This window comes from Cavia porcellus, unplaced genomic scaffold (assembly GCF_034190915.1).
Source record: "Cavia porcellus strain 051 isolate PalLab524CR breed Dunkin Hartley unplaced genomic scaffold, mCavPor4.1 scaffold_21, whole genome shotgun sequence".
Classification (NCBI taxonomy): domain Eukaryota; kingdom Metazoa; phylum Chordata; class Mammalia; order Rodentia; family Caviidae; genus Cavia; species Cavia porcellus.
Genome location: NW_026947504.1, coordinates 17546917 through 17559005, shown reverse-complemented (window position 1 = coordinate 17559005; position 12089 = coordinate 17546917). Strand labels below are relative to the sequence as shown.

Below are 12089 nucleotides of genomic sequence, written 5' to 3'. Positions count from 1 at the left end.
GCGGGGGGCAGAGCAGTACACAATACAAAGAGGCTACAGGAAATCAGAAATATTCACTTTCTGCCAGAGGGCTCACAGCCTGTACTACTAGACTCCTTGGAAATGCAGGGGGTCCAGATTTAGAAAGCAATGCCCAATCAGCCCAGCCTGAGGCCCTAGGAGAGCAGAGACAGCAGGGACTCAGAATCAAGCAGCTCTCTGACCATCTTCAGCAAGCCTGACTTTGCACAGAAGGGAAACTGAGGCACCAGACAGGAAGAGGTTGTGCAAGGTTGTACAGGAACCATTTTCCAATCTGGCAGCACATTCCTCTCCACCTGGTGTGGACATTATGGTGCCTTTGGGAGCCAGGTAGTGATGGTGATCAATGTGGGAAATAGCCAAGTTTCAGTAGTGGGGGAACAGGAGACCATAGGAAGCTGGATAGTGCTGATCTGGTAAAACGCCTTGCAACTCCATTTTTAAAGAACTGAAAAAAATCATGGACCCGGGAGAGACGGTGTTTCTCCCCACATTCCACAGCTCTTTGGGCCAGCCTCTGGGGAAAGGGAAGATAGGTGATTTGCATAGGGTTCAGCTGCCCGAAAGGCTGACCTAGGAGGGTGCCCCCACCTCCAGAGCCCTCCAGGCCTTCTCCCCTGCTCCTACAGATCCACACACAGCAGTGCAGCACATGCGCACACAGCACATCAGTCCACGGTTTCACCTCCACACACAGTAGCCCCACTCCACGTCCCAGGCCAGCCCAGGGAGCAGGGAGGAAGCTCTGACCCATGGCAGGCAGCAGCAGCAGTACAGAAAAAAAGAAAGAAGCGAGATGGATTTGAGGCAGAGTATATTGAGAACAGGACAGAAAACGAAGTCAGGGGAAGAGCTCAGCCTGGCAGTAGGAGCTGCCCAATGGAGTGGGCTTTTCCACAGCCAGCCCCCTCCGGGGCCCAGGGGAACAGGAGACGCAGGGCCGTGGCAGTGCTCTGGGAGGGGCCTGGCAGGTGCTGAGCTCCCTCATAGCTGCCCCTCCAGCCCTCATTCTGATGTGTGGAATGAGCTCACTGAGCAAGCACCCCTGTTCCCATGGAGACAAGCTGGAGCTCAGGAAAGCTGCAGGCTCAGCCCAGCATGGGCACCACCTCCACCACCCTTTACTCCTCTGGGGAGCACAGAAATAAGGCTGGGAAAGAGGAAGTGGGTGGCCCTCAGCCCCCAGCCTTGGGAAGCTTCCATCAGAACCCTGCCTCTTTCGTCTGTGTTCTCTCAACATCCCACAAAGCTTGCTTCTGAGGGGGTACATCACATCGGAGGAGGAGCAGAAGATCCTCCCTGTATGGATGGGAAAATTAAGTCCCAAAGATAGGCATGAAATCAGCCTTCCTGAATCCAGGCGCAAGCCCCAGACATAGACTTTAGGGTCTTCCATGTCCCTTCCCTCCGAGCTGCTGTGTGTGCACCTGCTCCTGGGCACCTGCTCTGACACTCATCACATCCCTGTCTCCAAGAGTCCTGAGCTGCAGCCCACCCCAGCTTGCATTTGGATCCTTGGCCTCCTGCAGCAGCTCATTCTAACCACAACCTACAGTCCCCCACACCCCAGGCAGCTAACTGTCCTTCTTCAAAAGCCCATTTTGTTTTCTGTCTTTTCCCGGGGACCTTTTTCACCTACGAAGCCTTTTTCCCAAAGTACCAGTCTAACTGCTTGGTCTTCATGGATCATCTCAGCTAGAAGCGCTTTTTGTAAAAATGTGAGAGTGACCCAGAGAAGTGGCCAAGCTCACCCAGCAAACGGAAAGCACAGAGGGGACCAAGCTCTCTACTCGCCTCTCTCCCTGGGCATCTCCCCCACAGCACTGAGGTGGATTCCTTTAGTCAGGGAGCTCTTAACTGAGGTTAAAGCCAGAACATCTTGGGGATACCTCCTAGAGTCACCCCCAACTCCCGCAGCCCTTCTCAGGGTTCTCCTCTCAAGGATCCCCGGGATCCCCCACCCCCAGTCGGTGAAGGCAAGCTAGCTGGAAGCAGGACTGGGGTTGTGCGGGGGCCCAGGAGCCCGTTAGGTGCAGCCAGCTCCTGGAGAGGGTGTGGAGGAGGGGCGGGAAGAAGAGCATCAGACAGCAGCGGGCTGAGTCCGAATCCACAGAAGGACCCAGGAGAGGAGCAAAGGTGGAGGCAGCTGAAGCTCTCTGAAGTGGCAGAGAAGAGTCGGTGTCCAGGAGGCAGAAGAGGAAGAGACAGGCCCGCAGAGATGAGAATCCAGCAACGAGAGGAAAGATGCCAGGAGCGTGTGAGGACGTGCCATGGGCAGCGGGGAGGCAGACCCCCGGCTGAAGAAGTCCACAGCCACTGGCAGGCTCTGTCTGCTCCAGAGGTCCCATCAGAGCCCCTTCCTAACCCTGTCATCCCCCAGCAAGACGCTGGCCTCAGATGCTGCCATTCCTGCCTCTCACCAAGGCCAAAGGACGCCCTTCCGCCTTTCAGGAGAGTTCTCACTCCGTGACCCTCTGCCCACACACGGTGCCCAGACCCCTCGAGGTAGGAAGAGGCCTGCTGCACCTCCAAGCGGGCAGGAGACTCGCCCTGGTCCACGCAGCAGTGGCAGTGGTAGTGCCCGGGCCGTGGATGCCCCATTCTCCTCCACAAGCCCTGTGCTGCTTCCTGACCGGTCTGCTCTTTGTGGCCTTTGGAGAAGGGGCCTGGACCGACAGTGGGACCCCATGGGAAGATGGTTATTTGAAGCAGAAGGAAGGCTTCCACACCTGAGCCTCAATCCCCGCGTTCCGGGTAGAGAAGGAGGGCCTGGGGGCCTGCTTGGCTCGAGGAGACCATGCCCTGGAGGGAGACACCGGGGAGACGTCACTGCTATAGGTGGGGCTCACGGTAGTGGGCTGGAGGCCGTCCTGGCCTGGCGAGGTGTAGAGGCCGGGCGAGGAGCGGGAGGGCCGGGGCAGGGCAGGAGATGGCGGGAGCCCGGCCTTGGGCAGGTTGGGCACCAGGTCCAGGGAGCTAGGCTTGGCAGGGGAGGCGGCTCGTGGGGAGGCCACTCGGGCTGAGGCCACTCGGGACGAGGCTGCTCGGGGCGCTCTGGCTGAGGTCTTGCTGGGCTCCTTGATGGGCGAGAGGACAAAGAGTGAGGGCCGCATCTGGTATGGCTGCTGCTTCGTGGGCTCGGGGCGCAGGACGCCGTTCTCAGGCAGGTAGCCGTGGTACAGGGAGGCAGGTGGGGTCCGAGCAGGGCTTAGGGATGCCACGCGGAAGGCCCCGGGAGCACTGGTGGAGTATTTCCAGGAGGAAGGCAGAGACATGGTGGGTGAAGGGCAGCGGGCCAGCTCTGCGTGGCCTGCAGACTCGATGACATATTTCTCCATCCGTGACTGGCGTCGGGCATAGAGCTCGGCTCCCTTTCCGGAGGCCTCAGAGAGGTTCTGATTGGGTTTGGGCTTTGGCTTGGCCTGGATTCGAGGTGATTTGAGGCAGGAGGCCCACTCGGGAACCGTGTCCTCAGCCACCCCGGGGCCACTCCTGTCCCGAGAGCCTGACTCCTGCTGGAAGTTGGAGGCCTCTGCCCCCAGTGCAAAGGGCTCCTCCTCTGCACCCATGTCCGCCTGGTCCCTCTGCCTCCGCTTCTCATCAGCCGTCTGTACCAGGTCCAGCAGGTCTGGGTTTGGGGTCACCTTGGGCTTCTCCACAAAGGTGAACATGGATTTCCGGCTGCCCCGGCGGGCCATGGACTCCTCTAAAATGCCTGTCTTGCTGGTGGGAACTACCTGGCCCTTCAGATGAGAAGGCTTGGTGTCAGAGCTGGGGTACAGGGCAGAGTAAGAAGGGGGAGACCGAACCCGGGAAGCCAGGGGCGTCGTGGACAAGGTCTCTGCATAGGTGGGGGGTGGGGTAAAGTTTCCCAAGGGCCGTCTCTCCAGGGCTGGGCTTCGCTGCCCCACCAGCCTCCTCTCCACCATAGGGCTGTGGGATATCACATGTCTCTGAGGCCGGGGACTCCTGTCTACCATGGTGGGGGGCTGGGGAGCCGGGGCTTTCTCCCCAAGGTATCGCCTCTCCACCATGGGACTCCGCTCCACCTGGCTGGTGCTCCCTGCCGCCTGGATCCCAAAAGGCCTGGCCGTCCTGTTGATCACTGACAGAGGCTTGGCCAGTGTGAAGTGGAGCTCACTGTACATCTTGGTGGGCGTGGTGGCAGGTGCCTGCCCAGACATCTCAGGCTCTGCTGACATCACTAGGGTGCTGGGTTGGGCGTCGATGAGCAAGGAGCTGGACGTGAAATCTGGACCCAGAGGCTCGGAGCAGGCAACGGGAGCAGCTTCTCTGCAGAAGGTGCTGGTGGTAGTGGCTGGAGTCGATACCTTATCAATTAGGAGTACACTGGACATCACCTCCTCCACTGGCGTCTGCGATGGCCCATCAGCACACAGGATGCTGGATCCAGACTCCGGTGTTGTGCCATTTGCTGTGTGCTGTGCCGTGGGAGAATTCTGCTGGACCCCAGAAAGCACTGTGCTCTGTGTGCTGGCAGATACGGGGATGTTCTGATTGATGTCTGTGGCTGGTGGGTTGCAGCTGCTGTTAGAAGCTGGTGTGGCGAGTGTGGTGCTGGGTGAGGACAGGTTCTCGTTCACATCTGCAGGGGGACTGTGGATCTCAGCTGAAGGAGGGGTTGCTGGGGATTCCTGGGCCTCTCGGTTCTGAGACAGGTGGAGCCCATTGGCTGTAAGCAGGGCTGCATTCTCCTTTAAATAGACCACCAGAGGCACCTCTTCCTCCTCACTGGACCCCTCCAGATGCCGCAGCAAGCTGGCCTCGTCGGAGTACCCCTCCATGCTGCAGCCAGGGAGCCCTCGCCTGGGGCTCTGGGGACTGGAGTGCCTTGGAGGGCCTGGCTTGGATGGCGCAGGTGAACTCAGGTGGAGCCCTGGTGCATGGCCTGGGGGGCTCACAGGGGGCACCCTGAGGGACTCCTGGCTGGGCTTTGGACCCCTCTGACCGTGGCTCTCCCAGGTGAACTCGTTCACCCTCTGCCGGCGCCGGTTGAAGAGCTGGACGCCCCTCGAGCTGGAGCTGGGAGGGGTGGTCAGCTGGGCTGCGATCTGCTGGCTCCGCGCCTTGGCCTCCTTCAGGTCCTTTTCAGTGAGGCTGGGGCTCCGGCCCAAGGCTGCAGGGAGGGACAGAGGCCCAGTTAACAAGCAGGAATGCAGAGCCACAGGGCAGTGCAGACACACAGATGGTCATCGTGCCCTCCTACACATGACCTTTTGCTTTGGAATTTGATCTTTCCTGTTGCCTAGAATTCACTCTCATAACCTGACCCACCCTTCATAGACTAATTTAAATGCCATCATGAAACCTTCTCTGATTATCTCTCCAGGATTAACTGGGCTCTTACTTGGGCTGCCCCTGGAGGTTGTTGATACAGCACTTCCCCAAATGAGACCTAACTCCTTGTCCTGGAAACCAAGGACCTGCGAGCCCCTTACCTGTCTCCCATCACTGTTCTCCCTCTCCCGAGACTCTGCCTCACTGGCTTTCTTCTGTCCCTTAAAAATACCTAGTGGGAGTGGCCCCAGGCCCTTTGTATTTGTTCCTGTAGCTTGAACAATCATTTCCCAGTTGGCATTACAGGTCAGTTCCCTCTTGGGAACTGACTCAGGTCTTAGTCTGAATGTCTGTCCTCCCCTGACTGATTTTCTTCTTTCTTCCTTTCTCTTTCTTTCTTTTTCATAGCAGTCACCACAACTTGAAATGATCTCCTTCATGTGCTTCCTTGTTTATTACCTGTCTGTTCACCTAGCATAGCTCTAAGGAGACAAGGGCTTTGAGGGACTTGTCACTCTATCCTTGGCCATTAGCATAGTGCCAGGCGTAACATCCACCCCTGGTGACCACTGCAACATTTTCTATGTGCCTTTTTTAGGCTTCTTTCCACTCTCAAACTTGTACTAGTAAATTGCTTTAATGTTATAAAGCATTGCCCCTGGCAATATTTCTTTTGAGAACAGGCAATACATTCACATTTTATTTATAAAAATAAAAATATAAAAAGCTATGTATTCCCTTCAGCCCTGATCGCCGCACATCCCAATCAGCAAGTCACCACGTGTTCACTTTCTTTATGTGCCTCCAGCATTTCTTCCCATAGCTACTTAAAACAGTCATTGATGAATCCACACATTTTAACCCCAGAAAAGTAATCAGTTGGGCTACTTTCAGGAGTGACTATAGCAGAGCATTGCATGCTTTCATTCTGTCCTCCCCAGAAGTCTATGACACAAAGCATTACCTGTCTCTGTTTTAAAGAAGAAACTGAGGTGCAGCAGATTGTAAGCAACTGACCCAAGATCACACAGCTGAGGATGGCAAGGCCGGTGTCAGTCCACAGTCTGCATTCAGGGTCCCTTTGGGCAGTAGGAGTGGGGAGACGGTCAGCTGCGGGTCGGGCCCAGGCCCCTGCTAAGCTTACTGTAGGCAGCCATGTCTCTTTCCAGCCCCAGTGCACTGCAGGGACCCGCTCAGCACTCCACTTAGGCTTGTTGGGCAATGAATGAGCAAATGGCTGTGAGAACAAATGAACTGACCCGTGGATGGATCAGCCTGTGGCCAGCCTCTGGAGCTCAGTCAGAAGCTGAGCGAATTCCTCCCTTCATCATCCCTGGCCCCCTGCTGCGAGAAGCTAATTAGTTCTTGAGGAATCTGACCCTGCCCTCCCTCCTGCTCTGCCCTCATTAGTGTTGGCCGTGACATGCCGAGTGGGTCTCCAGGGAGAGTCTTTCTAGGCAGTCTGCCAGCCAGCCTCAGGATTCCTCGACTCTCAGGGCTGGAAGGTCCCTTCTAGAGGAGCTATTTCACTACTACCCCCATTTCTAGATGTGGAAACTGAGGTCCAGAGGGTAACCCAAGGTAGAGTCTGTTGACCTCCAAGCCAGCGTCAGCAGGAAGATTGACAGAGGACAGATGACAGCGTCACTGGTTCAGGCCACACAGTCATAGGTTTTCTATTCCCAACCTCCTCTTCCCTTCTTTCCACCAACACCTGACTTCCCCCAGCCTGTTTAAAACAGTGAAAGTACACAGCCCACTTCACCTGCTCAGGACTGGCTCACCCCATCTATAAAAGGAAACAGGTGATCCAGGCTGCTTCTCTAGAAGAACCCAAAAGTGGAGGGTCATTAGCAACACAGAAGATCTCTGAGAGGTTTTTCAGCCTATACACTGTCCATTTCTTCTGCCCTCCTTAAAAGCCAGGCCTCACACTTGTAATCAGAAGTGTACTTAGAAGGCTGAGGCAGGAGGATCTCCATGAATTCAAGGCCAGCCTGCACTACATGGTAAATTCAAAGCCAGCCTAGAACATACAGCCAGATCCTATCTCAAAAAACAAGTGAACAAACAAAAAAAGCCCAAGTCTCCTGGCCCAAATCTAAGCTCTGCCATTTGCTCGTTGTGTGACTCTGGCAAGGTACTGCACCTCTCAGAGACACTGCCTTGCTAATGAGGAGGGAAAAGCACCTGATGTGGGAACTGGGAGGGGACAGTGAGAGCACCCATGCCAGGGGGCACCAGCTACAAGCCCGGGGTACATGGCAGAGGTCTTAATCTACCCTGGGAAGTGGCAACTGGCAGCCCCACTGTACGCCCTAGAAGAGGACAGAGATTGATACCACAGGTCAGGACCCTGGAGTTCATACAGCCCCATATTACAGAATCCCGGAATCTCAGAGCCGATCACCACTAGGTCCAACTCCCCACACAATTCCACATCTCCAGAACCATGTGCCAAGTGTACAAGCTCCCGTTTACTGCACAGATGTGAGTGCTCTACCTGCCAAAGTGTGTCCAGGTAGATATCACTCAGCTGCAAAGCTGCTCCTTCTGTTGATTCCACTTGATGTGGTTCTGCCCAGCACAGCTACACAGAATAATAGCTTTCTCCTTCCAGCCAGACCACCCTGCAGCCGTTCCCATAGGACTCGAGACAATCATCCCCAGTCCCCACAATGTACACGACTGCAGCAATGTACCCAACACTGACTGGGCACTTACTGTGCACACGTGCCCAAAAGGAACAGTCTATTATTATGCACATTTTTAGCCACTCGTTTACTTACTTTCACATGGGGTCTCTGGATTGCCCGCGCTGGTCCTGAACCCTGGGCTTGAGTGATCTCCTGCCTCTGTCTCCCTAGTACTGGGAATGAAGACATCTGGCTTAATGCATAATTTATTGAGGAGAAAACCAAGGATCTGTAAGACATGATGAGCTGACCAACGTCCCAGGGGAGCTGGTCCACACTTGGTTCTCCACCATGCCGAGGACGTAGGCCCTGCCTGGTGCGTCCCCACAGTGTGAGTGTCTCGCACAATGCATCTGTGTTTGAATATTCCAGACCCCTCAACATCCCTGCATTTTCCAGCATTTTTTCCTAATTTTTCTGCTTCAATCCCATCTCTAGGCTGACTCTCAAAGGCCACGGATTTGGAAAACCCTTAAATGCCAGAGTGTGAAGAGCCCTTAGAGAAAAAGGGAGAAAGGGGGTCACAAGGAGGGCATGGCCCTGCAGCCAGGTGTGCTGACACCAGCTGGCTCTGCTCGCTCGCAGCCTGAACTGTGACCTCCCCACCTCCCAGGGCCTGGACAGTCTGGCCTGTGCTACTGTGCTAAGCTGAGGAGTGACAGCAAAGGCCAGAAGGCCATGAGCTCTGCACCCCCATCCCAGACAGCAGTGACTCCACAGAAAAGGAATTCAGCGGGAGCTCTGGACCAGACCCAGCCCACAGTCCCCATGATTTCTGCCACCCTGCAAACAAAGCGGGCAGGGGGAGGGGCAGCCAGCCCATAACAGGGCGCCAGGGACAGCTCCATCTAAAACTCCCTGAGGAAACTGCTGTCTCTGGTAGGGGCCAGCTGGCCTAAGGAGTGCTATGTGTTGTCACAGACAGGAGGAAGCTACAGGCCACAGGGGACAGGCACCTCGGTGAACACTCAATCTGCCGAGCTGTGGCCTGCCTGTACCTGTGCATCCCCTTTAACCCCAGTGCAGGGCCTTGAGGGATGCCAGCCCTGTAAAATCCCCCTGGAACCTGGGTCAGCAGCCCTGCAGATGGACATCCCAGAGAGAACAGAGTGGAGTAAGACAAGGAAGAGCTGCTTGGGGTTGGGAGGCTGCAGCCCAGCGGATGCAGGATGGGGAAGGGGAGAGCACGAAGCCTCTGGCAGGAGGGCACCTTGCTGCGGTTACCGCCTTGCAGGCCGCACAGCCCTGGCACAGCCCTCGGCTGCACGTTGTTAGTCATCATCCTGTTCCTGCTAGCAACCCCAAGAAATAGATGCTGTTGCTTCTTCCATTTTCTGCATGAAACTCAGGCCCAGAGATGCACACTCAGGATCACACAATCTGCAAGTGGCACAGCTACGATTCAAAAGCTAGAAAGTCTGGCTTCGAAATCTCATCTCTTAACCACACCACTTTCCAGACAGGGGCTCAAGAAAAGGCACAGGGCTCCTGCACTGCTGTCTGCAGAGCCCTCTGTCCTAGAAACTCAGCCACCTAGGACAAGACAACTCACACTTTCTCTTCAGTCTTCCTACCAGAATAATAACTGATAAACTAATTCTTACTACGTTAGAAAAGGCCAATAGGGTATTAAAGATAAGTGGAGTGGAAAGATCATGAGGTTGGGAGTCAGGAGGTCCCTAACATTAGCTTTGCTCAGGCAGCAGGCACAAGGCCTCTTCCCAATCCCTATCATCCTCTGCAGGCCGCTGCAGCTTCCACCCTCACTGGGCTTGCCTGGATCAAGAATCCAAAGGAGGGAAGTGAGGCAGGACAAGAGTGGCCAGAGCAGAAGGTCAGGACAGGGAGAATTCAAGGAAATGCTTCTTCACACGCCTGCTGTCAATGGGAGTGTTCGGCCTGGGTCCAGTGGGGTGGGACAGGCAGCCAGAGATAGGCGCCCATTGTGGTTTCCCAGGAGTCCTGGCAACGGGCTAGGTAAACTGCCCTGGGTGGGGGGCAGGAAGGAACCAAGGGCTGATGGCTGGACAAGCTCTGGCTTAACCAGCGCAGGGAGACAAAGCGCTCTGAGCAATGCCTACCTGCCTTGCCAGCCCCTGCCTCGCATCCTCCCCAGAAAGGGAGGAAATGACACAGCCTGGGGCTTTTCCATCCAGCCAGAGGCAAGGGTGCAACCCCGAGAGGCCTGCAGACCTGCAGTCCCTCCCACACTCAGGCACAGGGAGCACAGGCTCCAGCTTTGCCATGCATGCCTCTCCTGCAGTGCCAGAGGGAATGCTACGGAGCGGGGATGCCACACACCGAGTCACACCCCCAAAACGCCAAGGTGCCTCCAAGTGCTCCTCTTACTCACTTCAGCCGGGTCCCCCCCAGTTCAGCTCCTCCTGGGTGCTCCTTCCGGCCACAGCCTCAGTTCTCAGTTCTTGCAGCCTCTGAAAAGCCAGCCAGTCACCAGGCTGATGAGAGAGGAAAATCCCACCTCGACAGCAACACAGAGGAGCTGGATATGACTCCTCTCCTCCACAGATGACTCAGCCCGGCTCTTTATCAGGAGAACGGATTTTGCAACAGCCTTTTAAATGGCCTCTCCACCCCCAGTCTCTCCCCCGCCAATCAACCCACGCAGCCAGATTCGCCTTCCTCTGCTCCCAGCCCCACTCGCCTTTCTCTCCTGCTCAGAACTCTTCGCTGTCTCCCCGGGACATGGGTGATCCAGAGGAGGAGTCCTCCTCACCCTGGCATTCAGAGCTCATTAACCTCCCTGTGCCCTCAGCAGCTCCGGTCCCGCCTGCCCCAGGAGCTCCTGCCTCAGGGAGGAGAATGCAGCCCCCTCAGCTAGACGTCTCTGAGGCTCCCTTCACCACACTCACCCCAAGCTTCCCAGCCAATCCGAATGCCACCACCCCCTTTTCTTATCTCCAGGTACCCATCAATGTCTCATCTGCGCTGTTCTGTGCATCACTCACATTAGCAAAGGTACCCTGCAGGGTGTGCATGTCCCCTGCCAGGCACCTTTTCGTGGACCTTCCCAGCAACACATGAGGTCAGCAGCATGCTTTTCTCAAAACCGGCCTGGAGGGGTACAGTGACTTGTTCAAGGTCACACCGCTGGGATTCACATGTAGGAAGGCCCAAGCATGTCTTGCCTTGTAGCACTGGGCCTGGCCTCACCTCTACATAGACCACAGAAGCCTCGCCAGGGAAGGCCTCAGCGGCTGCACATCTATATTCCTCATTCCCCAGCCCACCCGTGCACCATGCTTGTAGAACAAGGATGAGGTTGACAACCAGCAGAGATCTGGGGAGCACCCGATGCTGCTGAGTGAGGGTTCTTGGCTGTTTCCTCTAGTCCTCACCATGACTCAGAAAGAAGGTTCTTTCCTATGTCTGCTTTAGAGATGAGGAAAATGAGGTCCCCAGAACTTGTTAACTCTTCTCGGATCTCAATGCCAGTGAAGGGCAGAGCAGAGTTGGAGCCGGGACTATTGGACCGACCTCAGGCCTGGGGTGCCTTCTTTATAGAGAGCCCCACCTGCCAAGAGTGCTCAGCTTTCCCAGCCACACCATGGGACCCAGCCAAGGAACCTTTCCCAGGAAGCCCTTAGCCATCTGGCTCCTTGATCAGCACTCACCCAGGCCCTGCACAAAGGAGTGGCCCTTTCTTGCAGCCTGGCCTCACCCAGGGTCAGGGTGCTGTGAATGCCCCAGTCCCAGAAATGGCTGCCACCCTGGAGGGCTGCAGCAGTGCTGACAAGCCAGGCAGCTGCACAACCGGCAATCCCAGCTACCCCAGTGGCCAAGGTAGGAGGACTGCAGGTTTGGGGCCAGCCTGGGCAAGCAGCAAGGGCTTGTCTCCAAATAAAATATAAAAAAGGGACTGGCATAAAACTCAGTGGGAGGCCAACACTTCAAAAAACAAAACAAAAAAAGTATTGACTAAACTATTGGGGAAGGGGATTTAGCTCAGTGGCACAAGTGCCTGCCTGGCAATCCCGAGGTTGTGAGTTCGATTTTTGGTACAAAAAAAAAAACCCTACTGAAGGATGAGCACTCCCACACCCAGCGCCTCCCACC

The 12089-nt window shown here is 55.9% G+C and overlaps 1 protein-coding gene across 12 annotated transcripts in view; it reads right to left on the bottom strand.

Annotated features, from left to right (window-relative positions):
• Synpo (synaptopodin) overlaps positions 1 to 12089 on the bottom strand; it is a 33786-nt gene that overhangs the window by 4676 nt on the left and 17021 nt on the right. For 6 of the 12 annotated variants that reach the window (XM_063232390.1, XM_063232391.1, XM_063232396.1 and 3 more), the window contains exon 2: positions 2751 to 5158. In XM_063232390.1, the coding sequence (XP_063088460.1) occupies positions 2751 to 5158 (2408 nt within the window). Of the gene's footprint in view, positions 1 to 2750; positions 5159 to 6283; positions 6399 to 8108; positions 8189 to 10368; positions 10672 to 12089 lie in introns of those variants that run through there. The other 6 variants (XM_063232397.1, XM_063232392.1, XM_063232393.1 and 3 more) reach the window with 4 other exon arrangements.